The sequence below is a fragment of the Heterocephalus glaber genome, unplaced genomic scaffold, assembly GCF_053883595.1.
Source record: "Heterocephalus glaber isolate CG9 unplaced genomic scaffold, H.glaber_assembly_v1.0 deba00001600, whole genome shotgun sequence".
In the NCBI taxonomy this organism is placed as follows: Eukaryota; Metazoa; Chordata; class Mammalia; order Rodentia; family Bathyergidae; genus Heterocephalus; species Heterocephalus glaber.
This window is the reverse complement of record NW_028258372.1, coordinates 43,255,838-43,283,325: the sequence shown is the minus strand read 5'-3', so window position 1 is coordinate 43,283,325 and position 27,488 is coordinate 43,255,838. Positions and strand designations below refer to the sequence as shown.

Genomic DNA, 27,488 nt, shown 5'->3' with positions numbered 1-27,488 from the left:
CCGGCTGCTGGATCTGCTCAGCTCTTGGCTCTGGGTCTCCCACCCACCTCCCGGGCCCACAGCGAAGCCCAGCCCCTGCCGGCCCAGGACTCCCTCCATACCTCCCCCACCTGTGGCAGGATGGGCCAGCAAGGTGGGGCCTCTGACTTCCCTAGTCCCTGACCAGACTCCTGAAACCCTAGGGGACCCAGAGCCACTGCCCTTTCTGCTCGCAGCCCCAGGCTGGGCTGTGGTCCTCCTTTGCAGAGCCCCTTCCTGCTCCACGTCCCTGAGGAGCTAAACTAAGGCTCAGGGGAGCCAGCAGCCTGCGTGGAATTCAGCCACCTGGCTCACAAGAGGGCCTTCAGCCATCCTCTCTCCTCCTGCCCGATTTCCCCTGCACCTCTGCTGCGCCCTGCATCCACTCCTGGCCTGGCGGCCCTGCTGTGGCCAGTGGCAATTTCTGCTTGTCCTTCCCTCTCTTCCCGGGCCCAGCCATGCACTCTGAGGTGTGTCTCCCCGGGAGGGAGCGTTGAGGGTGACAGTGGTCATAGTAGTACAGGGAGACCAGGGAGGCCAGCACGTGTGTGTGTCAAGAAGACATCCACAAGGTCCCCAGGAGCCCAGGAACGAGCCAAGCCGACCCCACCCGCCTGCATGGTGACTGGTGCAGGGGGTAATAGTGTAAACCATGTGGCTGAGTGTGTGTGTGTGTGTGTACATGCATGCACACACACGGGCCTCCTCCCCTGAACCAAGGTACAGCACACTCTCTGGGGCTTCCCAAGGCCCCCAACACCGGTGTCAGCAACGAAAGCCCCTGGCCTCCCTCACAGGTAGGGAACGGAGTCTGGAAAATCTCTTGTGCAGGTCTGCTTCCTGATTTCCAAGCTCTCTCCTTGGCCCTCGCTGTCAGCATCAATTTTCTGTAGCGAGTGATTTAACCTTCATTTATTCATTAATTCCTCTTCCTCCTTAACTTCATTAGGTGAGATTTATAAGGGTGCTGAATTGGAAAGGTCACCTGTCCCTGGGCCCAGGACACCATGTGCCTGCCTCTCCTCTTGTGAGCGTCCTTCCAGGGCACTCTGGACTTAGACGGAGGTGGTGGCAGGTGAGAGGCAACAGCAGAGCAGGGGCTCCCAGCAGGCAGGGTATGCAGGTGGACGCCCAGCTCTAAACATTTGCCCGCATTCCCTGCTTACTGTGGGGACAGAACAGCAGGGTGCCAGGCAGGCTCTAGGTTTAAGACCTCTGGAATCCTAGCACTGACCTGCTTCAAGTCACCTGATCTTATCAGGCCCTCAGTTTCCTGTAGGTAAACTGTTAATAACGGACAATGATAGACTCCACTCCAGCAGACTGTCACAAGGATTAAATGAGACCATGTAGAGGGCACACTGCCTGGCAAATTTGGTAAATGCTGGCTTTGAAAAAATACCCTTCATTGTACTGGACAGGCCCTGACCATGCTGGGGGGTCATGAGGTCACTAACCACTGGGACAGTGGAGCAGGAAGTCCACCGATTTCCCCTAGACAGTGAAGCCCTCATATTCCATGGCCAAGCCCATTTCCAGATCCACAGAGAAAGCATAAGTCCGTAGAGGAGCCAGGATGAACCCAACCACCCACTTCATGGTGCTGTCCAGTTGCTTCCTGCAGGATCAGGCTATGCTGGCTTCCTCCTCTCAGCAGTAGTCAGAGAAACTCGGCCCCTCCAGCACCAGTTGTACAGCCAAACTCCATCAGTGATTGAGAAAATAGCTTTAATAGGAAAACAGGCAGGCAAACCTATTCAGTGTGCCAAACTTGAATACTGGGTTTGAATATGATCACAGAGGATTACAAAAATTAATTTTATTTTATCTAATATTGTTTGATTTGGGGCCTCTGAAATTCAACATGCAAATTTATGCTCCTAGTACAAATTGGAGCATGTCCTGCTTGATGGAGAAAATCCTAGCTACCTCACTTTTTCCAAAATTCTATTTCCCTTCCTGGAGATCACCCACTTATGAACACACTCAGGAGTAATTCCAGGAGAAGCAACTCTGACCAGCGCCCCCTGCAGACTGGATAGCGGAGGATGGGCCTGGCCACGTGATAGCATCCACAGAGCTGGGGCCTGTGCCCCTGGGCTGCGCCCGGTCCAGGGCGGTCTTCACTGGGGTGCACATCAGTTCAGATGTGTGAGAATATTAGTTCCTGCCAGCCTCTGCTCAGAGATTTAATGAGATCCTTTGGGCATTGTTAATAAACAACGCCTGACCTTTTTAGAGTGGCAACATCATACTGTTTTATTTCATGAAATAGGGCCCTACACAAAAGCCCATTGGGTAGAGTGATTGTTACATTTGGAAATGAATTTTCTTCTAAAAGTGAATTTTGTGCTGAGACACTCACAGTACCCACTGACTCGACTGGATACCAGTCCCTGAGCAGCCCAGAGAAGAGGTGCTGGGTAGTCACACCGGAACTGGCTCTGGTCTCAGCCTCTGAGCTCTCCCCGGTCTGCAGCTGTGGCTCTAAGTGGCCTCTAAGGGCACTGTGGCACCATTTTGGCCTAGCTACAGACAGTTTCCTCTCCCTGTATTTCAAGCCAAATCAATATTGAAATTTATAGGCAGGAGGGAAGGCCTCACACATACAGGAAATATATTTTCTCAGCCATCTTTGGTTGGGCTTGCCTGAAGCATATATATCAGTCAGTGGAACCTTGGTGCTATTTTTCATGAAGTTGGATTTCTTTACCTGTGGCACTAGACTAACATCTAGTGGCCATGGGGTAGTGTTGGTAGACATCAGATGGAGGGGAAGGCTCACACTCTATTTAGGCTTGCAGGTATTCCATGACTTGGGTTAACCAGTTGCAGTGGATACCGTCATTCCTGTAGTTCTCGGGATAGCTGCCCTAAGGGGCAGACACTTGTCACTTCTGTTAAGGAACAAAGGCGACGGGCATTCCCTGTGTCCAGTACACAGCCTAGTGCTTTCCAACCCACCTGATCAGCCCTCCTCCTTCCAGAACTGCCATCCACCCAGGGTGTTGCTTTCTGCTTCCCTGCATCCCCGGGCTACAGCCTTAATGTATAAAATTACTTTCAACAAAAACAATGACGGATAACCATTAGGGGCAAGTCCTCCTTTTACATTGTAAAAATTGAGCTGGGAATTGTCACTTTTAGAGGTAAGAGAGACATATGGACAGAATACCAGGAGACTCTTATTTGTCTCTTAACATTAAATCTAATCATAAACCCATAGCAAGGCGTTCAACATTTGAAGCCTGTTTTGTTTCCCTTTGTTCGGGAGAAGTGCGCAGAGCCCCAGGGAGCCCCCACGCAGAAACACAGCATTTCCCTCTGCTTTGGCGTCCCCCGCAGTGAACCCAACTGCCCCGTCTCTAAGTCTGTAAATTATCGGGTGACCTTGATTCCACGAGATTAATCCTGGGCAGTTTGCGTCATGACAGGTGCTTGTGTGTAGGGATAGTAATCCCTTTTCTTCACCTTCTTGGCTTTGAATTTAAAAGTTTAGGAAGTTGCTACTATGTGCTAGAGTGTGGAGGGACACTGAAAAGACATTATGCTGAATGAAAGAAGCCAGTCATGAAAGACCACGAATCATGTGGTCCTGTGGATCGGAAATGTGTAGAGCAGACAAACCACTTGAGATAGAAAGCCAACTGGTGGTGCAGAGGCCAGGGGCTGATGGGGAGGGAGAGGGGGCTGCCAGCGGGTAGGGGCGTCTTTTGAGGGGTGAGGAACGTACTCCAAAGTCAGTTCTTGTCGTAGTTGTACAATTCCATGAACGTACTAAATGCCATTGAGTTGTGCACTCTACATGGGTGAATTTTATGATGTATTACATCTCGATAAAGCCCTTATTAAAAAACCTTAGGAAGGGTACAACATCACTTTTCCTCTGGCCATCACCCCCAAAGACAGCACGAACACTGCACCACCGGACAGCGAGTGGCCTCGGAGGGACCTTCTGTCCTCCTCCTTCCCCTTCCCCCAACCCCTTCGCCTTCCCTGGTGTCTGTTTCCACTCCTTCCAGCCCCTCTCCTCTTTCCTTCTTTCCGTGTGGATCCCACCCTCGGGCAGGCGACTCCAGTGGGCTTCGCTTGACCTCAGGGAGTTGAAAGTTGGCAGGAGGAGAGATCATGATGAAAATTGATAGTAACAATAAATTGTTAATATTATTATAAATTATTATTAGAGCTGTCTAGGACTTAATTTAATCCGCACAACATCCCTATTAGAGAGATAATCATCCACATTTTGTAGATGAAAAACTGAGACATAATGAGCAGATTAACATTCCCGAGAAAGCCGAGCTGGTCAGAGGCAGGAATGGACGTCACCCCCGGCTCTGCCCAGCCTCAGCCCCCATTCTCTGAGGCTCCATAACCTTAACTGTAGGCCAGGCTCGCTTATTTATTGATGAATTATAATGGAAGTAATTTGATGGGGTTCCAAACTGCAGTATCTGGGATCTCCTCTGCTAGTCGGATATTTATGGCTGCTTATGTGCGATTTCTGTGTGGCTGCCCCATTCATTCTGGTTTTCATTAAGACTCTGGCTCTGCTTAGGAGTCTGCTTGTCGCCCTTAGCTCCCTGCTTAATCTTGAGTGGCACCAATCCTTCACTAAAAACTGGAGGGAGGCTGCTCCCAGGGGCCCTTCTGTCCCCCAGGTGTGTGCCGGCAGCACTGGAGAGGGACAGTGGGTGTGCATGACAGGCACGTGCCCTCTGCACCAGCCTGAGCGCGAGGGAGTGCGTGTGTGTCCGTGTGCTGGTGTGTAGCGTGAGTGCAGGGTATGATCTGTGGTCATGTTCGTACGGGTGGAGTGACCGGGCAGCCAGGGGAGCGCTGAGTGAAACACATGGAGTGTCCCTCTTCCTCCTGCACCGCAGCCCTCCCTCCGGAAGTGTCGTCCTCTCTCTCTGATTAATACCTCCCTACGCTGATCACCACTTAACTCTGCAAGCCCTTGCTGGCCCCAGCTGGATTTCCCTTCTCCATAGCTGTCACTTAAGTGTCTTGTCTCTTTCCTTTGCATCTGTTATGTCCTTCCACCTCGTTAGCAAGCTCTAGAAGGGCAGAGAGCCTGTTTCCATTTCCTTTGCTTTCGGCCACCCCATGACATCCGCCCGCTGTGGGGCTGCCAGCACTGTTGACACAGGGTCACCAGCTGGGTGGAGAGGATTCTCCAAGCCCAAGGTCCTCTCCTCAAATGCCAGCTCAGCCAGGCGTCCCAGGGGACACCGGCATAGCCACTCCTGTCCCTCCAGCTCCGGACCCGGTACCAAGCAATGTCATGAAGTGTGGGACGGTCCAGAAGAACGGACCAAGCTCGTGGTCTGTCTCACTGGTGCCGACAAGTGCTGGCCAGGGGACTGAAGAAGTGGCCCCTGGCTGTCACCTCGGTGACCTTTCATTAGGGCTCATGGAGGATGGATGCTGGAGGGCCATGGCTTGGCAGGGGCTCGGCAGGGGCAAGGCTGTGCCCTCCCCGGAGGTGTGTGCAGCTTGGGCAAGGGCAGACCTCGAGGAAGGCAGGTGTCCTGCAGAGGCCTCTTCTTCTCCTTGGAGCAGTGCGTAAGGCACTTCTCACCAGCAGCAGTGGGGGACACTTCTGCCATTTCATCCTGAACACTGTCACCTCTGGCCCTGGCTGAGCTACTCCTTTGCCACCTTGCATCCGCTCCACTAACCTGGGCCTCTGCACTCCCTCTCCTGGCCCCAGACTGGAAAGCACCAGGCAGTCACTGAGTAGCTCCGAGCCCCGTCCCTTCTCGCCCCCGAACGTTAATGCATCACCGCAGTGAGCATCCAGACCGAGCAGATTACGCTCAGGTGGTTAAAAGTCCAGGTCTAATTAGAGTTCCAGGGAATCAAGCCATTGTATTATTAATGATTCTCCAGCAATGTTCTGATTAAAACAGTAATTTTAATAAGCGCAGCTCAATGCTAAGTGTTCACTGAGCACCTAATTACATCAGTTATAACTCCAAAATTATTTAAAATTCCACTTTTTTTCCACCAGACCTGCCATGCACCAAATAAAATAGAGACTCAGACAACTTGGTGATTATTTGCTCTAATTTCCTAAGCACCTGTTTTTTTAAAAAAAGGAAAAACAAATCTTTGTCTCTCTTCTATTTCCCTCAAGTTTCCCACCCCTCTGACCCCCAGAGGCTCCAAGATATGGGTTCTAGTTGAAGCAGCTGATGAGGAAGGTCAGAAAGAGAAAGCGGTAAGGAAAGCAAAGACACATTCTCCTTCACCAACCTTCAGGCAAAACGGTGACCCTGGAGGTTGCTCTGGAGGACCTGTGGTGGGGTGGAGGGGGGACCCTCACGCCCAAAGCCAGGGCCTCAGCAAGGCCAGCTGCAGGCCTCCCGTGTGCCCCCTGGAAGACAGGCAAATGGCAGCAGTTCTCAGGTCCTTCTGACCTCTGAGCACTGTGATTGGAGAATGACAGAGTGGCCCATTCCGTCCCCAGAAGGGTGGCAGGAGCCCAGGCGTATCTGCTGCACTGACAGTTGATTGACAGCCAGTGTTTTCTTTTAAAAACATCATTCTATCTGAGTTATCAGTCAGCAGCCAGACTTGTGCAATGAGCTTGAACAATGCCGTGTTGTGGTTCCCACTCCTGGGACCCTCACGACTGTGTGTGAGCAGGTGCGACAGGAGCAGCAGTCTCAAGCGTCACCTCGGTGCCCAGTTGGGGGCTGGCCATGGTGTCGCCTCCACCGACCCTTCTGTGTCTGTGGAGGGTGAGCCCCTGGGGCCCAGCAGGCTGCACGGCTTCGGGGCTCCCTCTGGGGTGAGAAGTCCTCGGCCATTTCCAGTCCCACACAGTCTCCACTCAGAGTTAGTGCCAGTTCCCACCGGAATGAATCTCGCTAGCCTGGCTGCAGTGCACGTCTGCTTCCTCCCGACCGGGCCTGCCGCGGGGCCCCCATGTGCAGCTGGGAGGGGTGCGCGCCTCCACCCCACTGTTTCTCACACCTTCATCCTCCTCCAGCCCAGGAACGTGGCCTGTGGAGGGAGGAAGGGGAGGGGTCAGGGCTTTCTCTCTTGGACGGGAATTGTCACAGGACAGCTCCAGGCTGATGGCTCTGACTCTTGGGGCGGGGCTGTGTGCGGACACCTCCTGCTGAGCTGACCCCGCGTCAGCATCACCGAGCCAGCGGGAGGCGCTTCCTCCTGCTGGCCACGCCCCCTCGGCCCTGTTTCCAGAAGTTCCCTCCATGCAGGTGTGCACAGTGAGGCCACAGCACCAGCCCACCCCCCGGGCTCCTCTTGGGCAGTTACAGGATGCTTACACAGCACTCCCTCTGAAGGAGGCCACAGACTAGGGCTCCCTCGCCCATCCTAGGCCTGCCACGGTGACTTTCAGTCCTGGGAGCCCGCCAGGCTCCGCACGTCCTGCCGGTCCTCACTGTCCCCTACGTCCAGGACGTGCCTCTCAGGCTTTCCAAGTCGTCCTCCCGAAAGTGTCTAGGCTCAGAATTCCACAGCCTTCCTCCCGAAAGCACGTGGACTCTCTTCCTTCTGTTCTTCCCACCCTTTACTAATTGGGTCAGGGGCCAGGTAAGGGGCAGAGAATCCTGACCTTGGATGCTGACATTCTGCCTCGCCTGGTCGGAACGCAGCACGTTGTATCCTGGTGCCTCACGGTGCTCTGTTAACATCTAACAGTGTTTACAGATGTGAAAACGAAGCTCAGAGGGGTTGGGGTATGTACTGAGGCCAAGCCACATTCTTCTGCCTTTAATAGTTGTGTCCTTTCCGTGACACCAGCAGCCACTCCTGTATTATAAACACTGTCTGTTTATTGGAAACACCTTCGAGTCAACTGATGCATCCTAGCAGAGTGCAGGGGCCCCCGGCACCAGCTATCAAACCCAGCAGATACAGTGACTTAAAATAAAACCGAGGTCACTGGGCCTGTGTGACGAGCTTCTTAGCAGGTATTTACAGACCTCTGCTGTGTGGGAACCGGAAGTGGGCAGGCAGGGATGCCATGGAGGAGGGAGGGGAGCAAAGGCCAGTGGTAGACACCCCTCGACTTACAGTGCAGTCACGTCACCGTCAGCCGAGCTAAGTGGAGAACAGTGCGTGGCGCAGATCCGAGTGATCATCTCAACTCAGCCTCGCCAGCCTTAAATGGCTCAGAGCCCACACACGAGCCCACTCCGGGCTGTCACCCACGAAAGCCTCTCTTCCGAGAGTGCCAAGTAGCTCATGTGCACACACATGGACATTTTGAGACATGAGATGCGAAAGCACACAGTGCAATATGGAGTCAATGCTGGCCACGCCGTCCCCAAGGAGACCAGCTGTCAGCCCTCACTGCCCTGTCCAGTGCTGTGAGCAATCCCCTCCATGTGCCGCAGCCTGGGAGAGATCCAAATCCCAGCTGTGGTTCACAGTGCACCACTGCAAAGCCACCGCACCTCCGTTAGGAAGGAAGGAACGCACACCTAAGAAGTGTTGGGCAGACAGGTGGGCTTTTGCCTCGGAGACAGCAGTCACTGAGGCCGGTCGGGAGGGTCTTCTTGGAGGAGGGAGAGTGGGGTGAGGGTGATGCATGAGGCACACTAGGGGCCAGCCTGGCAGGGGCACTGTGCTGACCGAGGCGGAGCTGGGATGTCAGCCCAGCAGGAAGTGAGTTTAAAAGACTAACACGTCAGGCCTGGTGTCTGGACGAACTCCAGGAAGGGCCAGTGTTTGTTATTTTGTACTCTGAGCAGAGATCAGCACTGTGAATCGCCCCTGGAGCCCTCCCTGCTGCACCTGCTCTTTGCTCCTGGAGCTTCGTCACCTGTCAGGCAGAGGCTGCCGCTGCGCCTGGGGACGGGCGTCTGTCTGACCACTGTGAGCCACAATCTTCGAACTCAGTGTCTACACAGAGTGCACGGCAGGTGCTTTCTACATATTTATTAGGGTTAACCGCTGCCTGTATCGTTTGCGTGAAAGCAATGGGCTCTATATTTTCCAAGTGGTGAATCCTTTGTGCCTAAGAGGCAGCATGGTGTAGGATTTAAGAACAGTCCAGCTGGTGGTACATCCTATCATCCCAGCACCCTGGGAGGCTGAGTCAGGCAGATTGCAAGTTTGAGTCCAGTCTGGGCTGCATGACAACTTAGCAAGACCCTGTCCTAAAATTTAAAAATAAAGGGTTAGGGATAGAGCCAGGGATTTAGCTCAGTGGTTTCGTCGCCTGCTGCGCAAGCACAAGGACCCGAGTTCGATCCCCAGTAACCAAAAAAAAAAAAAGTTAGTGCTGCAGCTCGATGCAAAGGCCCTGAGTTACATCCCCAGTACTGAATGAATGAATGAATTGTAAAAGAAGTTAAGAACAAAGACTTGCTAGCTAGCAGCCTGGGTTTGAGTCCAAGCTGTATAACCTACTGGCCTTGTGACTGAACACAAATCCATGCAGATCCTTTTGATGTCTTCATTACAGAAAAACTTTATGCAAGTATATGCATTATTTTTATGACTCTTTTACGAATCAATAAGAGATGCTCAGAGCTGAGTAACTTGCCCAAGGTCCCAGAAGTCACCAGCAGAAGGGCCGAGGTTTGGCCGGGCAGACTCTGGCTCGTGGACCCCGGCCTCTGTCACTGTGCCTTCAGCCTCAGTGAGGAGGAGGAGGGGTGAAGGTGCGCACACAGGTGTGGAGATGCCGTCCAGCTGGGAGGGTGTGGACTGCAGCCGGGGTGGCCAGGACGCAAAGACAGGGACCCGGGGAGAAGTAAGGCAGAACTTCCTGTCCTCCTTTCCATGCTGCTGCCTCCGTCCTCGCTGCACCCCGCAGGCTGCCCGCTCTCTTCCACATCAGCTCCCTGCCTTCTCCTGCCTTCTCCCTGCCACTCCTGGAAGTCTCCCTGCACCTTCACAAGTTGGTGGTCTGCTCTCTCCTCCTGCCACTTCCTTCCTCCCCTCCTGCCATCAAGGTTTCAAGGCTCTCACTCGCGGGTGCCAGCTTCCTGGCCAGAAGGTGTATTCCCAGCAGGCTCTTGAAGATCATGATTAAGGTGCATTTGTTAGCACCTCTGTGCAGGATTCCATACCTGGTGGGTGAGTGAGTGGGCGGATGGACGACAAACTGATGGTGATGGATAAATGAGTTCATCCCTGGTGGACTAATGAATGAGTGAAAGAATGAATACATAAATAATTAATTATATATGTTAACCATGTGCGGGTCTACTCAGTTATAGTCTATATGAATCTAGATTTACCAGGTCAAGTCAACCAACCAACAGTAAATCCACCACTGTCAATACCAGTGCAAGAGATTTGTATTTTTTTCCTTAGGTCTTAAGAACATGTTCTTATCCTCTGTATCGTCGAACACACACACACACTCATTGACTCAATTTGTGAATGACAAAAAAAGAAAAAGAAAAACTGCTCTGGAGTCCTTCCCAAGAGAGAAGGCCACTTAGCTTACCAAGAAAAGTCAGAGTAAAGATTTTCCAGATATCTGCCACGTCAGGGTGGACAAGATGCCCGAGTCTCAGATGGCTGGGAAGGAAAGCTGAGGGGTGGTCAAGAATTCCACTCTGTGGTGTGTGACATCTTTTTGCCTATTCAGAATTATACAACCCCTGAGGTGGGCGACCTATCTCAGACCCAGTGATGTGGGCAGAGCGGAGCTGGGTTTTTCTATCCTGTGTGCATGGCCATTGTCTAGAGTGGCCTACAGGAGACTCGGCCCTGGGCTTGATCAAGCCTGATTGTATCCTACACCATCTGGTAGCACTGTCCTCCCTTTATAAAGGCGGCCTGGGAACCTCAGGCTGGGTCCCTTCATAACGCTCCAGTGGATTCCAGGGAAGGTATCAAGGACGAGAAACAAGGAAACAAGGACTGGCTGAGAACCTGCAAGTGTGTGTCAATGACCGTGGCTGCCCACATCGGAGTAGGGAGTCCAGCTGAGCACCAGGAGACACAAATGAACTTGGTTAGGGGGCAATGCCAGGGACTTTGCCAAGGGAGGCCCCCTTCTATTCTTTCGAGGTCTTTTTCAGGAGCAGTGGTGGCCTAAAGAGCCCCTTCCCTATTGTAAAAGGATCCTACCAAACGTGAACTCCCTGAGTCCTCATGTCAAACAACACCGACCGTAGCTTCTACCTTCTGCCTAGTCAGCGTAAAGGTGCTCTTACCCCATCCCTGACCCGCCTCCTCAGCTCCTTCCCCTGATGATTTCCACTCTAAACCTCACCTTCCTAAGCTAAAGGCCAGAGTAGGTGCTTCCATGTTCAAAAGAGAGTTTGGGATTGACTGAGCTCCAAACTGCCCCTCTCATGTTCTGGTGCCCGAAAGGCAGGGCCCCAAATCAAGGCAGGGCCCAGAGTAGGGTCTGTCAGGCAAGTACCCAACTCTTAGATACAGGTGGGCTCCATGCTGGGTGTGGCCCTGCGTGGTCAGGGGCCTCATCGGAACCACCCCAGACAGACAGACAGCATGGAGTACAAGGGCCAAAATGGCTGGGTCACAGGGGTGCCTCGGTCTTGGTGCTCTGCCACCGCCCGTCCTCACCTCTGCCTTCCTGGGATACATGAGTCAGTGCTGGCCCAGAAGGCTAATCCCAGGCATCTGGCTCCGAGGTCAGAGGTCTGTTTTAGTTATTTCTTGGACCCTGTTTCCAAAATCCTTCTCATCCCCATTTCCTATCCCACCTGCTCTCCCTACCGGAATAAATCCACTGTTGTCATGGAGACAACATAGTATCAGCATCGCAGCTTCTCTGTAGATCCTTCCAAAATCCCGAACTAGAAGAGCCTGACTTCTGCCTCCCTGGTATTTCTGGCACGGGAGCCCTGGCTGAGAAAATTCCCTGGTCCTGGGATGTCTGTTTTGCCTGCTCACTTTTCTACTCTCCTTGTGTTTTTATGTTATCTAAGTTCTACCTTCATCCTTGGGACTCTGGGCATAATTGGACATTTTTCAGCTCGAATCCTGGGTTTCAGCACACATAAAGCATTGAGAAGTGCAGGCTGCTCTTCACACACAGGCAGACGTGGTTCTCCCCAAATGACAGATGCACAATCCCTGCCCAGAGAGGCCAGGTGGACGGCTCAGGTCACCTGACACAGTGCAGAGCCAGGGCGGGGTCCGCTGGGGGTCCCATGCAAGCCCTGCCCCTTCAGTGGGGCCTGCACAGAGCATGGAGCCAGCCCTGCCGAGCACCAGCCGTGTGCAAGGCTGTCTGTAAGCAAATCTCAGTGCCCCAAGACGGCCCTTTGAGACTGAGCTCATTGCTGCCACCATTCTTCAGGGGGAAACTGGAGCTGCAGGGGGTCCCGAGACTTGCTCCACGCCACTGGCTGAGAAGCACAGCGCTGGATTGAACTGAGGGCCCTCCCTTCAGAGAGCACTTCTTAGCCAGTGCCCAGGACAGGTTCCGTGTGGAAGCTGGTCCAGCAGTCCATCCCGACACAGAGAGCCCGAGGCCTACCTGAGCCAGGGCCACCTCGGGTCCAGGGCCAGCGTGGGGCCGCAGCTTCTCTCCCCAGTGTCCTCTCCCCTTTGACTCTGCCGAGACCTCTGCTGGGCTTTATGAATGAGGAAGAAAAAAATGTCTTTGAAAACTTCAACCAACTTTGGACTCCCCTCTCTGAGTGATAGATAGCTTTAATTACTCTGAATTACTCAGCCACTCTGCTCTTCTCCCCCAAGTCATTAAAAATAGATTTTCTGTTTGAACTGCACTCCTCCCTCAGATCTCCAGACAGTGAGGCATACTGAGGACAGAGCCCAGGGTCGGCTTCCGGCCAGGAGCTGCGAGGTGCCTGAGCTGCCGCCCTCAAGGCCTCCAGATACAAGGCCTTTGCTGGGATCTCTTGGCTTCTTTTCTTAATAACAATGGTCCCAGGACCGTCACCACCTAGCCGGGCTGGGGCTGGACGGTGTGTGTTTCATGAAGGTTTAGGGGCTCTGCTCAGGACCGTAGATTTTTTAAGAAAACAGATCCAACCCCGGGAGTAAACAAGAATGAGTTTTCGCAGTTCCTGAAGTGGGTTCCTAAGGAAGAGCCATGCTGAAAATGTGGGCTTGGATGTCCCGCTCCCTGTGACAGCTGGAACGGGCAGTGCTGTCTCATGTTGATGACAAGGAATAGAGGTCAAGCGGAAGTGGTTGACAGGAGAGCCCAGGGCAAGGCCGGGATGGGACAGAAACCCCATCACTCAGGTGGAGCATGCAGAGCCTGTGCACAGCCTCTCCCTTTCTGGTTCCCGTCCCAGTGGGGATCTTCTACCACCCAGCCCACCCCACCCCAGCCTGCCTCCATCCCCACCTCCTGGTATCACCTCTGGCTCTCCGGATCCTGAGTCACCAGCTGAATCATTATTAGGAAACAGAGCCGAGAAAATGAGCTAAAAGACACACAGTGGTCGGGCGATGAACCCCAGGGCAGAAGGTAAGAGCCTGCCCAGGTGCGGGTGTGTGGGAAGAAGAAAGACAGACGATGCTGGCCACCGGCCCATGGGGCAAGGGGCTGGCAGTAAAGGATGTGAGGGCTCCCCAGACAGTCCCCTTCAGCTCCCATGCCTAAGAGAACAGGCCAGGGCTGGCGGCGAGGCTGGGCCTCCCCTACCTCTGGCCCACGTTTCTCTCTGCGAGGACTCTGACCTGCGGCCACCCTCCGTGTGAAGAGGAGAATAGAGCCCTGAGCTCCCAGGCAAACCGTCCTGGAGCCTCCATGTTGGCTGCAGCACTGACGAGACTCTGGGCACGCTGTGGAGAAGAGGAGCCGCCCCTTCCACTGGCTGGCAGCTCCTGGGTCCCGAGAGCTGCCGAGTGCAGGCAGGCAGAGCCTTACCTGCCCACAAGTTGCCTCCAGCCTCCTAAACCCTGCCCTGGACTTGCCTCGGATCTGACCTAGCTTCTGTCTCTTGGAACTGACCCAGAAGAGCTTCGCCTGCCCCAACAGGAGCCCATCCAGTTTGTCAGAGAGGAGTCAGTGGCCCCATCTGGGGTCATAGAGGGTTCTCTTTCCACTGGCCACGGGCCACTTACTGTGAGACCAGAGTCAGGACAGCCCTGTGGGGCCTTAACTTCCTGAGGGATCAAATGGAATCATAATACACAGCAATACCTGTCCTCTCTTCCTCTGGGGAGCTCTGCAGGCCAAATGAGATAATGCGCGTGAAAGCATCTTGAAAACGCTAAAACCCTGTGCCAGCAGCACTGCTGGGTTGTGCTGTTGATCTCAGTCCATACGGAAGCCCTGGTGGGCCTCTCTTCTGTGTGCCCCCGCCAGGGTGTCAATGGGTATCAGATGGTTTCTCAGGAATGGATTTGGATTGAGGGACAGGGAGAGAATGGGCCCAAAGCGCTGCAAACTTGAAGGACTGAGGGGTGGGCTGGCCTGAAGGGACCGCCAAGAGAAAGCACAGGGAAGGGGAGGCCCAGGAAGCCAGTTCCCCCAGCCTCAGCTGCTGTAAGCTTTGTCCCCGGGCCCGGGACCAGGAGGCTGCCGATGAGGCCAACTGCACACTCCAGCCCGGCTGCCTGGGCCACCTCCCACCCTGCCACCTGGCCCCCGCCGCTGAGAAGGCCTCTGTTCCTCCCCGAGTGTCAGGAGCTGGCCACACGTGCAGAGACAGGTGTGCCATCTGGCGGGGGAGAACGGATTCCAGGGAAGCAGGGGACTGAGCGCTCAGTGGCCGAGCCGCGCTCCCTGGGGAGCAGCTTTGCCTCGTCCTTCCCACCTGCTCATCTGTGTCTCACTCGCATGTTTGCAAAGAACCCTAAAGGCTCTTGGACACAAAGGGCTCCCACCAGGCGCTGAGGCATGCCACCACTTTGCGCTCTGACCCACGACTGGGCCTTGATTGTCCCCGCACGGTGGCATCTGTCCAGCTGTAATGAGATCATCTGTCCCCTGGTTTTGTTCTCAGTGGAGCTGTGGGCTTCAGGAAGGCAGAAGATGTCATGCCTTTGCCTACTGGAGGGTTTGGCACGATGTCAGTGCTCAGTCAGTGTGTAAAGGTTGAGCAGGACTCAGGCACAGTCTGGCACTAGAACCCTGTGGGGTTTTCTGAGCTCAGCCCAGTGTTTCCCTGAAAGACACCTCCGGGTGTTCAGACCAGGGAGCCCCTGCAGGTGTCCACGCAGGTGGCAGAGATGGAGCACCAGTGCTCTGTCCCCAAGCTCACCCAGCCTGGGCTTTTGTTCTTATGGCCTGCCTTGGGAGCTCTTCCATCTGAAGAGCGGTGTGTCTGCAGCTGACGGCAGTAGCCGTGCAGGGCCTCTGTCCAGGATGAGGGTAACTGCCACTGCCAGGGCCTCAGCAGTGACCTTTCCAGCTGGGCCTTGGATGTCCCAAACTCTGCAGACCTGCCGTGATCTTCAGGATCTTTGGGACGGAGGCTGGTTCTGGGCTTCCCCCATGACTGTCCCCACAGCCAACCCTAATCTGATAAGGTCCTCGTCCGTGGTGAGGTGCACCCCCATGGGCTGCCCAAGTGCCGAACTGAGAGGGCAGTGGGGAGACCACCCCTCATCATCGGCACACCTCTGCCGAGCCCTTCCCAGGTGGAATCGGGCCAAGGAAGGCACCAGGGACTCGGGGCCCTGGGGCCAGAGGAGCCAACAGCACAGTGTGAGTCACCTTTAATTAGGAGTATTTCTTAAGTAAATGACTTAATAGGACAGTTATATTCATTAGAGGCATAATTACAAGACATAAGATCAGGCAGAAAAGAATGTGGAGTACGAAGGCGGAAGCCCGTGGAAGGCAGCCCCATGGGTTGAGGGACAGGATCAGGGCAGGAGAAGGGCCTTGTCCCATTGTGTGACTCTCAGCACCGCCTCAGCCGGCCCAGCCCCCCCCCTGCCCTCGGGGGGGGGGGCATAATTAAAATGCAATAATGATAAGCAGACACTGTAAGAGCGCCACAGAGTGCCCCATTAGACTCTGACTCAGCCCCAGCAGAGCGCCCCCTGGCTGCCTGTCGTGGCGGACGCCCTCCAGGAGAAAGCGCCCCCAGCCCAGTCCTCCAGCCAGGGCCCAGCTGCCACCCAGAGCTGTGCAGGAGGAGGCTCCCTACTCCGGAGCCTGAACTTGGTCCTCTGCAGACTCCAGAGACTCAAAATTAACAGTCAGTTTCTCCCAGAGCATAAAGTGGTCCCCAAAGTTCAGTTGCTTTCCCCCACATATCCCGAGCTACTCTGATTCCTGCTGAAGCCCCCAGGCAGGCTCAGCAGCCTGACACTTAGAAAGCTGTCCCCAAAGAGCTGAAGTCTTCTGTGTCAGTGATTCTTGAGCTGTAGCCCCCAGGGATCAGCTGCAGAGATGCTAGAGCCCATTTGGGGCCCCACCCAGCTTTCTGATCTGGTGGGCCCTTGGCTTTCTTGTCTGATAAGCTTCAAGGTAACACCAGCAGTTCAGGCCTGAGGACCATGCCTTGACAGCCATCGCCCCTTGAAAGCCACAGGGCCACCTACTTATGGGGGACATTCTTTTGACCAAGGAGTAACAGGCCAGAGGTCCCAGGGGCTGCACGGTGCTGTCTTCCCCGCCCATTCCCTGTGGAATTGGTATAGCAGTCACCGGCAGGACCTGTGCCGTACACGTCTGCAGCAGAGCCTCCTGGCTCTCCCTCCTGGACAGCAGTGTCCGACACATAAAGTGCCAGCGGCAGACCTGAGCACACGAGTGCTTTTCACTTTGCTAACAGCTACCTCCCCAAAAGTGAGAAAAACAGATTTTATTTAACAGAATCTATACAAAAGGGTCTCTTTGAAACGTGTTAATGACAAGTTATTGACGTGATTTTTTTATGTTCTTTTTCACCCTAACTCCTCCCAATCTCATGTGTGTGGAGCCCTTGCAGCCACCTCAGCTCGGTGAGCCGCCCTCAGACGTCCGCTCGGGGGCTGGTGGTGTCACACTGGACGGGGCACTCACACAAGCATTTTGTCTTCACTTGGAAGTCTCTCATCCCTCCCTCAGCACCTCTCTTAGAATACTGGCACTTTCTGGTTTTTATTGCGGTCTGTTTGCAACTCGAGGGTGATAGCTGTGTTTTGATGCTGTTGCTATTTTATGCTCCTGAAGTGGCCTGCATGGAGGACATGACCAGTGAGCACTGGTTGGTGCATGAACATAGAAAGCCATGAACATAAGGACAGCGAGAGCCCATGGGGACTTCTGACTTGGAGGACCTCCTCTTGGTCACTGTGACGTTTCTTTCCTCCGGTCTGTGCATGGCTATTAGACCTCAGAGGGGGAGTAATTCTAGTTGTAGAACCCTCCCCCCCCACATAAGTTTCCTGTTTCACTTTACTCTTTAACTCAGTGCATTAAAAAAAGAATCCCACCAGGAGGGCCCAGGAAACAGGAAAAATAGTTGTGCTGTTGGTTTCGTGTTTGGAGAAGAACAGGGCTCACTATCTCCGTGGCACTTGGCGTGAAAGTGGGCTTTGTTGCTGGGGACACTGCGCCCATTCAGGGCCCCAGCCCCAGCTGCTGAGGGCCGGGCTGTGTTTGCACAGACGGGCCGAATGCAATGCGGACAGTTGTTTTAATTTCCAGCCAGATGCAGACATCACTCACAAGGAGCCCGAAAGCCAAGAAAGGAAGCTGGGCACTGGACTGCTGCTCTCAGGCCTGGCAAGGCAGGTTGGAGGGGGCCAGCGGAAGCCCAGCAGGCAGCAAGGGTCCCAGAGATCCGCGGGCCCCTTTGGAAAGGCACTTTCTGCAGCCATCCTGGCCCAGGAGGCAGAGTGCGTGAAAGGCCTGTGAAATCGGTCAGTGTTGGTGATGGCTCGATGTCATCTTCCAACTGTCCAGTTGTGCAGGTCAGAAATCATAACTGGTCTCAGGGAGGAGCCAGGTAACCACAGGAAGTGGAATGCTGGACGTCTGAACTTGGGAGAGGCTGATGCAGCCCTCCTCTGAGGGTGGAGAGGCCTTGCTCAGCATCCCAGAAAAGTGTCCCCTGGATGCTGGCCTCGTCCCAGGAGTGGGCGTGGGTCTGGGCAGCAGGGCCACTGTGGCCCTGGAGAGCCTTGACTGTCTCATGTTGAGCTTTCCCAGAAACTGTCTTCTGGGGCCCTACTGCCGCCAGACTGAGCCTGTCAGACAATGGAGCGGAACCCAGGGCCATCTCCGGACTCTTCTAAGGGCTGAAGAAGCGTCTGAGGACCACCATCTGCCCTGGAGGCCTCATCTGGACCTCATGCATCCTGGCACCCCCTGGGTGGGATCGAAGGTTAAGCAACAGCCCATCGGAAGGCCACAGGGACCTGTGCTCAGAACTCCTGGCCTGACCACCACACTGGGTCCTGACAGTGTGTGATTGTCCGGGAGCCTGTGACATATTAGCCTTTATGTCGCCTGTCATGTCGCGTTGCACTTAGACACATCTCGAACCCTCTCGTGTATCCCGCTTGAGGTGTTTTAAACCAGCTCTTCCCCAAACTACGCTTAGAGGATCCATTTCTTTCTTTTTGTTTTGTTTTGGTACCAGGGATCGAACTCAGATCCTTGTGCTTGAGAGGCAGGCAGCAGAACCACTGAGCTAAATCCCTGGCCCTGAGGATCCATTTCTTAAACTGAATTTCAAGAGAATCGCTAACCCTACCTGCATTTCATCTTTCTGTTACTGAAGGGAGCTAGGAGAGCTCAGGGCTGACAATGCCCCTCATTTACAGAGGTGCCTGTGACGGGGCTGGGAAGTGTATGGTGTGCAGAAGGTGGGCGGGGACCCTCATAGAAAAGGCAGGCTGGTGTCACACACCCACATTCAGGTCAGACTGGCCCTGTCTCTGATGGCTTTTGCTCCTGGCAACACTTCAGTTCTGAATGTCCTTGGAAAACATTTGGCACACAGCTCCCCTGGGCCCTCCCTCCCTACAGGTGGCCCTGGGCAAGCTTCCTCTAAGTCCTGAGGCCCCCGGCATGTACACCAGCCCCATGCCAGACGTTCAGCACAGGGCTGACCAGCTCAGTCTGCAGTTGCCAACTCCCTCGAGCTGCGGGGTCCACGTGGGCAGAAGCTATTTGCTGTGTGCTGTGGTTTCTCTATCGCTTAGCACCGCGTCCCCACGGAACTGACATCTAACAAACCTCTGCTGAATGAACGGCTTTCAGTCCCCTCCTGAGCCTCTCGGGAGGATGCTGTGAAGGTGTCTCTGTCCTGTGCTTTGTGCCCCCGCCAGAGGCAGAATGTTGTGCTGCCGGACCATGGCTTACCTTTTCACCTGAGCTCACACCTCCGTAGGCGGGAGGCCCCTGGGCCCTAACCAGTGAGAGCCCATTCCCAGCCCAGCAGCCTCCTGCCCCAGCCACAAACAGATACCCAGGACACAGCACCTGGGAGAATTCAGTCCTCTGATCCCTCCCTGGCCTTTTATTGTCACGCACGCTGGGGGGCATGGTGTCCCAGCATGCCCCAGCCAGGCCCCTGCAGCACCCCACCAGAAAGCCAGTTTTCAGGGGTGTACCCCAGGGTGCAGGGGCTTCATCTGCAGACCCCCACTCTCCAGGCAAGACAGAACAGACGGCAGCTCTTCTCTGTGGAGGTTCCTGGGCAGCTAGATTTTTCAAAGGCTGGGAGATTTACTGGGGAAACTGAATGCAGCCATCAAAGAAAGGATAATTGGATCCAGGTGGTATATTAGGTTGACTGTAAAGAGCCTGTGCTGTACTATGAATATTATTTGATGGGAAAAGTTTCTCCTTCTCTCCCCTTTTCAGTGTGCTCTGTGCAGACAGGATGTCTCAACCTGAGCCCAGCTGAAACCTCTTCAGCTCCGAGACCGTACCACTCAATAGCCTTTCAAGGGAGTTAACTGTTTTCAGCGCTTGCCCTGGCTTGCCCAGCTCTGTGGAGGATGCTAGCAGCGGGCTGGAGGATTTGCTCCACCCCTGGCAGACACGTTCTCCCTTTGCCTCAGAAACATATTCCGCTTAACCATACCTGACCCTGCCAGCCGCAGATGAGAGTGTGGAGAGCCCTGTGGGCCCTGGCCTCACCTTGGTCAGGGACACAGCTGTGCAGAGTGCATAGAGTCTGAACGCACATCGGCAAGGTGTCACAGCTGACCTCCCTGTGCTCCTTCCTCTCTCTGCCAGGTCACCAGGGTCCCCGTGGAGTCATGCGAGCAGTACACGACTTGTGGGGAGTGCCTGAGCTCAGGAGACCCTCACTGTGGCTGGTGCGCCCTGCACAATAAGTAAGTTTGGGACGTTCCAGAAGGGGCAAGGGCTGCAGAAGACGGGGGCTTCCCTGGGACGGGACAAGGGCGCGGGACAGCAGTTTGCAGACCGAGGAGCGAGTCTTCCTTTGCACAGTGATCCTAACCATGACACAAGTGCCAGGCAGGAAGAGGCAGCTCCCCTGAGGGGCCTTCTCCCTACAAGCCACGCCTCTGCCTGGGTCTTTCCATCTCAGCCTCCTGGAGGGACAGGGCTGTTTCCTGGTATCACTGAGCGATCTCACCAGGGAAGCACTAGTATCTCTCTAGGTTTCCCAAGAAACCCCAGGGCTGCTCCAGCCCAGGGCTGTGGACGTGTTGCTCTGGAGTCGGGAGGTTTGTGTCTGGCCAGCCACTGTGTGACCTGGAAGAGTCCTCTGACAGCTCCAGGCCTTCCTTTCTCTGTTGCCAAATAGGGAAAACGCCTGTTTCACAGGTGAATTGTGAAGACTAAATGAAATAATCAGTGCTTTGGAAATAAGGAAGCCCAGAAGAGGCTACACAAATCAAAATAACTATTATGGACTCTGTGCCCTTGGGAGGACCCTGCTGGCCTCATTATTCTGTGATTCCAAGAAGTCTGCATCTCCCTCCAACTGGCCTCACACCCCTATTCAGATGCACCCCCTCCTTGAACACAGCTCAATAGAAATGCAAAATCACACTTAAACTTCCTAATTCGAAGAGCCCCAGAGGGAGAGCAAAGGGTGAACACCAATAGGCGGGAGCTGGCTAGGAATTCTCCTGCCCAATGGAGTTGGAAACCCCGTGGCCCAGTGCCAGGCAGCAGAACATCTCCATGAAATGTGTGGATTTTGGGGTGGAGGCGGAGGCGGAGGGCCAGAGTTCAGGGTCCCGCACAATAGCTCTTGGCTTCCAGCCTCCGCAGCAGGTGTTGGGAGGGTTGAGAGGGAGGAAGAGAGGCTGGTGCTTCACAGATGCAAAATCTGGACTGGATCTGAGGCCACAAATACACAGGGTTCCAAGCTTAGGTTTCTGAGGTAAGAGATTCCTCAGCAAGTCCGGCAAAAATGTGCACAGCACGACCCAGTTGGTCTCTGTGTGGGTCAGCAAAGAGGGGTGGGCCATGCACACTGCATCCCAGAAACGCCCAGAGGGCAGATTTGGGTTCCCACCAGTGAGGGTGACCCACCGGCCAACAGGCTCTCTGCTCAAGAGTTTCTGTCTGGAAAGCCTAGCAGCCCGCCTGGCTCCGTGCAAAAGTCCCGGGCTGTGCGCCCTCTGGCTCTGCAGTGGCCAGCAGCTGCACCCAACTTCCCTCCCTCCTCCCTGCCCTCCCAGTTCTGGTGCGGGTGGAATGTCCCCCATAAGAACACAGCAGAATTAGAGATCGGGATGACCATCAGCTCGCTGGGGCTCCCAGCCGCCCCGGACCACCCCACGTCTCGGGGACAGGCTCCCGTGTCTTCTAGAATGGCTGGGGTTCAGGGCAGCTGGATTTCCTCTGTTCCCCAGCCCCTTACCTGTACTCAGAGAACCCTCCCTGCCCACCTGGCTCACCTGTCCGGGCTTGCTACCCACCAGGGCACGTGGGGAGCAAGAGCTTGCATGCTTATGCTGGGAGATTTCTCCTGGGCCGGTTGTCCTCACCACCTGCTGCAGTTCCCCGCCACTGCCCACCACCAGCCTGCCCCACCTGGCAAGAGGGCAGCAGGGAGCCAACAAGCTGGGGCCTTGGAGGAGGGGGGCCTGGGAGGAGGCAGGGGGTCCTGGAGGACAGGCACCTCCCTGTCTCTTCAGGGTTCCTTGCTCTTGCAAGTGTGTTAACGTCTCCCGGGCTATTTATCTCTGCTAGGGCTGTTGCCATAAATAGTATGATAAAAAAAGAGCCATTTCAGTGAGTCAATGAGATAAAGGCTCCAGTCAAGAGCTCACTTTAGAGCTATCTTAAGGATTCACTTAAACCTCAATAATTCTTTTCTTTGACAGCATTCATATTTAGATCCATTATGTGCCTGGAAAGGAAGGGGGTGGAGCTTGGAAGAGCAGGCGGGTGGGCGGGAAACTCTGAGGGATGGTGGAATCTCTCAGTGTCCCGGGGTTGCTTGGTTTGGAGCTCTGTCAGCCCTGGACAGGGACAGGGCAGGTGGGATCCTGAAGCTCCTCCACAGGAGCACTATCATGCCCACCTGCCACGTGAGGCAGAGGGGCCTGAGCCGGGATGAAGACGTCAGGTGGAGCAGCCACACAAGCTTTCTGGCACAGGCAGCCCTGGCTCCTTGTCTGTCTCTCTGTCTCCAGGCATTATTTCATGACACAAACATTTATTTAAAATATTCCCTGTGACAGGTGGAATATCCCAATGAATAAAACATAACTTCTGCCTTCAAAGAGCCATTAATCCACCCACAAGATCACAGGCTCACTGCCCCACACAGCTAAGACCCCTCTCCTGTTTTCTGACTTCTGGCGGAGAATAAGAACATGAATCATTGCCATTGCTTACACTGGCGTTGCAGGGGCATCGCTGACATGGCACCTGCTAAGTGCTGGCCATCACCCCAGCCCTACCTTGTTAGTCCTTGTCCTCAGCATCCTGGGAGGTGGAGGAAAGAGAACAGACAAATCAAGTAACTTCCACTGAGGGCAGAGGGCCTGGGGCGAGGGTGCAGCGCCCCAGCCTGCATCCTGGCTGTGCCATCTCAGGTCCCCAGACCCCCTGGCTACCAGCCGAGCCTCCACCAGGACTGGCAAGGGAGTCCTTTCTATCCAAGCTGCCCCGTGCTGGGAAGCCCCCTTCCCCTCAATCCGCTCTGAGCTGCCAGCGACACCGACCCCCAAGGGGTTCCCAGAGCCCTCCAGCGTCCCATACAAGTCACCAGGGGACAGCGCAGGTAGACACCTGGGCCGCAGGGCTGACCGCTCCTGACTGTCTACCTCAGGTGCTCCCGCAGGGACAAGTGCCACCGGGCCTGGGAGCCGAATCGCTTCGCCGCCAGCATCAGCCAGTGCATGAGCCTGGCAGTGCAGCCCAGCAGCATCTCGGTGTCTGAGCATAGCCAGAAGGTGAGTGACGCGCAGGGAGGGGGCCGGGGCCAGGGCATCTGGGCAGGGGTGCACCTCACTGCTCACATGATGTCTGTACATTGACCAGCCTCGAAGGGCTCTAAGGAACCCTGATTGAAAACCTGGTGACTCCTAGGTTTCCCACATTCCCCCAAATGTATTGCCCATTCATCTATTTTGTAAATCCAGACTTTGCATTTAATAACAAACACCTATGGCATAACACAGTCTAAAACCAGATACCACTTTCCTTAATGTATGCTCTATGTACAGTCATCCATTGTTACCTTCTCTGAGGAGGTCTTCAGGTTGTCTTTATGTTGCGGGAGGGTTCAGTATGAAGTCAGTGTGTGCTGAGAGAGGATATAAGAGCCCTTAGCCCAGGTCATGGTGCAACCCAAAATGCTTCATGTCCTCGAGTCCTCACCATCAGTTCTTTCTGAAGGGCTTCTGAGCACTTCCAAGTGTTAATTAGCTCATGAGCCTCCCAGGATTTAGCCCCATTCACCCCGACCAGTAGGTTTCAGCTCTCCAGGAGTCAAGGGATGAAGCAGGGGAGGGGTTTCCACCTGGGTCCCCTAAGATCGGAAACTGAGGCGAAGATTCAAGGACAAACAAATGCATGAAAAGGCTAGGTAACACCTTTATCATTGTGACCTAGAAAGCCACTGCCAAGTGTTGATAGGAAGACAGAGGCAACCCTACCTACCATGGCCTCTGGATTGGAGGAGGCAGGAGTGCCTCGCTGGGAACCGAGGCCATTCCTCCCGCCACAGGGAGCCGGGCACTTGTCTTGCCCATTCAGATATCCCCTGGCCTTGCACTGTACAGAGTACAAAGTCATGGAAAACTGCTGTGCATTCACAGTAGCATTCTGCCGTTAGATATTTTCTCAGTGAACAAATGCTCTGAAAGTTTGTGATACTTTTCCCACTCAAAAGAGCATCTTTAAACTTGACAAGACTGGAGACCACTGGCCTCTGTAATGGAACCCAGAGGTAACAGACCACCCCCACCCCCCCCGCAGAGGCTGTTACCTGCTGGCAGCCCCTTCTCTGGTCCCCTGAGCTCCTGGCAACTCTCCTGCTCCACTGCCGAGGAACCGCTGGAGAGCAGAGAGCGGAAGAGACAGAGGAGCGGACACTCCAGGGGTGGCCAGTATGAGCAGCTCCTCTTTGCACCAACCCAGTGCGCTCTGGCAAACCTCCAGTCCGGTGATACCTGCTCTCCCGGGAGCCCAGGCTGAAGCCTTACCGATGAAGACCTCGGCTCACGACTTTCTAATTCCTATGGTGCTTTGCAATTGATTTCCATATCAAAATGAGCAGGATCTAAGATGGGTTTTGGTACCTTTCCTTCTTTGTCCCTAACCCCTAGTGCTTCCTGAGGCTGCACAAGATTGAAAAATCAATTAATAATAATATGAATAGAGACCACTGGCTCCGTGCACCACTGAGCAACTCATTACCATAATTGTTCATTGGCAGAGCTGGAAGATCCGCTAGATCGGCTCCTGCCTTGATAGATGAGGTGGGGGATCAGTGAGTAGCAGGTCCAGGCCAGGCCAGCCCAAGGCCTGGGTCTCCTGAGCCCTTCCCTCCCCCCACAGCTCAACCTGGTCGTGAGTGATGCTCCAGATCTGTCTGCAGGCGTCACCTGTGCCTTTGGGAACCTGACAGAGGTGGAAGGGCGTGTGTCTGGGAGCACTATCATCTGCACGTCGCCTGGGCCCAAGGATGTCCCCTCTGTCCCCCTGGATCAAGGTAAGAAGCGTCTGCTGAGAGAGCCAGGGCTGGGTGCTGCTCCACCACGGTGGGGCTGGAGGTCACATGCAGTGGGCACAGAAGTTGCTTGGCTGAGTCTTCCAATGCCAGATGCAAACACCACCTTAGAGAATTTGAGTCTGAAAGCAAACCGTCATGGCCGCGTCGACATGTGGGAGGAAGGGAAACATTGTTCTCCTGTGGGTTGCAGCTGCAGAGTGTGCAGAGCTTCAGGAGGCCGTCCCTTCGGGACTGAGAGCGGCTTCAGGCCAGTTCTCTCCACAGACCTGGGGTTTAAGGGGCCCTGGCCTGATATTTCTAAAATAGTTTCAGCAACTGAACATCCCTCACTGAGGCCAAGGTTGCCATGGAACCTGCCCTTCCTCCTGGGATGTGGGTCTGGGGGTGGGCAGGTAACCAGCCAAGGGCTTCTCTCGGGAAAAGGACCAGTTGGGATCCCCCCATCCATGGTCTGTGCCCTAGAAATCCCCTTTCCTGAAGACCACCCTTGGAATCCCCAGGTTTTGACTCCTTCCCATTGTATTTTTGTTTTCCAGACTGGTTTGGACTAGAGCTGCAGCTGAGGTCCAAGGAGACAGGGAAGATTTTTGTCAGCACTGAGTTCAAGTTTTACAACTGCAGCGCCCACCAACTGTAAGCACTTCTGGGAAGCAGTGTTGGGTGGGGATGTGGGTGTGAGGCCTCCGCCCCCCGTGTCTAAGCTGCTGAGGGGCAGGAGCTGTGTGCTGGGCCCCTCCTGGTCTCCTCGGAGGGCCAGGCACATGGTGTGGGCGGGATCGAACAGCACCGGCTCTCCATGGCCTCCGCTCTCATTCCGTCCCCTGCTCTCATTACCCCACCTCTCAAGCCGGGACAGTAAGAAGAGAGTCACGATTAAGAACCGTGGAAAGACCTCCATGGCGGACCAGTCGGTGATGGCTCTGTAGGCGGTGTTCAGTCAGTGAAGAAGTCAGAACTGGGAAGTCCACAGAGGGCAGAACACCGGGCAAGTGGCCTCTCTGAGCACACCACGAAAGGGCCTCAGATGGGGAGAAGCAGTGGAGGATTGAACTCCACTGTGCTCCAGATCTGTCCTTCAGTTTCTGAATCAGGAGACCAAGCTACCACCCTCCAGGGGGCTGGAGTTCAGCGCAGCTCAGCCTCCTGCAGCAGCTCAGCATCTCCCTCCTGTGCCTCCCAAAAGGAGACCCCATAACTGTGCCGGAAGCTGGGAGCATTCAACAAGTAAAAGACAAGGCCCGAAGTGGAGGAGCAAGGAGCCTGTACTTACCTTCTTCTGATCCCAGCAGAGAAACTGGGCACTCATGCACTATTTGGTTTAGAGAGAAGGAAATGTGCATCTTGATACCAGGACTACAGGATCCTTATAGGACCAATAGCCATGGTGTCCCGAGGAGGAAGAGTCCAACCCACAGCTCCCTGCCGGGGGGGCAGTAATCGGCATCTTCTAGCAACCCAATCTTTCCACTGCCCAGGATAGGAGCACTGAGGTCTACATAATGGGCAGAACTCCAGGGGCATGGAGTCTGTAGGCTCCAAGCTTCGGGCACAGTGGGCTCGGCTCAGGGTGGGGAGAAGGTGTGTTTGCCGGGAAGCCCCCAACAGAACATCCAGCCAGTACAGGGTACCAGGGAGCCAGTCCTTAGTCCCCTGCCTCTGACCTTGATTTGCATGAGCAGAATAATCTGGAGCTGTGATATCTCCGCAGTAGCCAGGGAAACATATCAGAACCCATCAGGACAACTCAGAAGATAGGCTGAGAAAAGTGGAGTAGAGCTGAAAATGGCCCACAGAGCACCAACCTGGCAGGGCAGACGGTGCTAAAGCTGAAATGGACAACAGCGGCCTCTGACCCCTGCCTGCCAGCCCCAGTGAGCTTTGGGGAATGGCTACACCTCAGAGAGAACCTACCAGCCTCCTCGAAAACTAACATAGCAGGAACTGAGTCCACTGTGAGAGCACCCTCATCTCCATGGCAATCCAGTGTGACATCATCACTTGCAGTGATGGATTGCTATGGCAATGAAGATGCTGTCACAGGGAGCAGCAAGTTTTACAAGGAAAAAAAAACATCTTGACAGCAGAGATTCCATTTTATTGCCAAACATGATCTATCTACCCTTCTACCTTGGCATTCATATTTAAAACCCACGGCATCAAGTTCAGTTCCCTCCTTTTAATATGGAAACTGACAGCGCTGTCCTGACAGTCACAAAATGAGCCAGTAGAAGGGCCATGTCTACAGCTCCAGTGGACAGCACCACTTTTTGGCCCTTGGTCCATGTTCATTACTTACTTGCTAAATCATGAGATATTGTCAAGAGCCAATCAATCGGGGAGGACACGACAGAGCATCAACCTAAGCCCAAAGACTAAATAACTTTGTACATAAGCAGAAGGAGAGAAGATCATCGATGTGGGCGAGGGAGGTGTGGACGGGCTACAGCAGCTCTACAC

General features: G+C 54.5%; 1 protein-coding gene across 1 annotated transcript in view; it reads left to right on the top strand.

The window, feature by feature from the left end:
• The window catches only part of Plxna2 (plexin A2), a 186,296-nt gene that overhangs the window by 99,827 nt on the left and 58,981 nt on the right, over nucleotides 1–27,488 (top strand). The window contains exons 5-8 of the mRNA XM_004862039.4: nucleotides 20,099–20,199; nucleotides 23,124–23,247; nucleotides 24,857–25,010; nucleotides 25,568–25,664. Coding sequence (XP_004862096.1) covers nucleotides 20,099–20,199; nucleotides 23,124–23,247; nucleotides 24,857–25,010; nucleotides 25,568–25,664 — 476 coding nt within the window. The remainder of the gene's footprint in view (nucleotides 1–20,098; nucleotides 20,200–23,123; nucleotides 23,248–24,856; nucleotides 25,011–25,567; nucleotides 25,665–27,488) is intronic.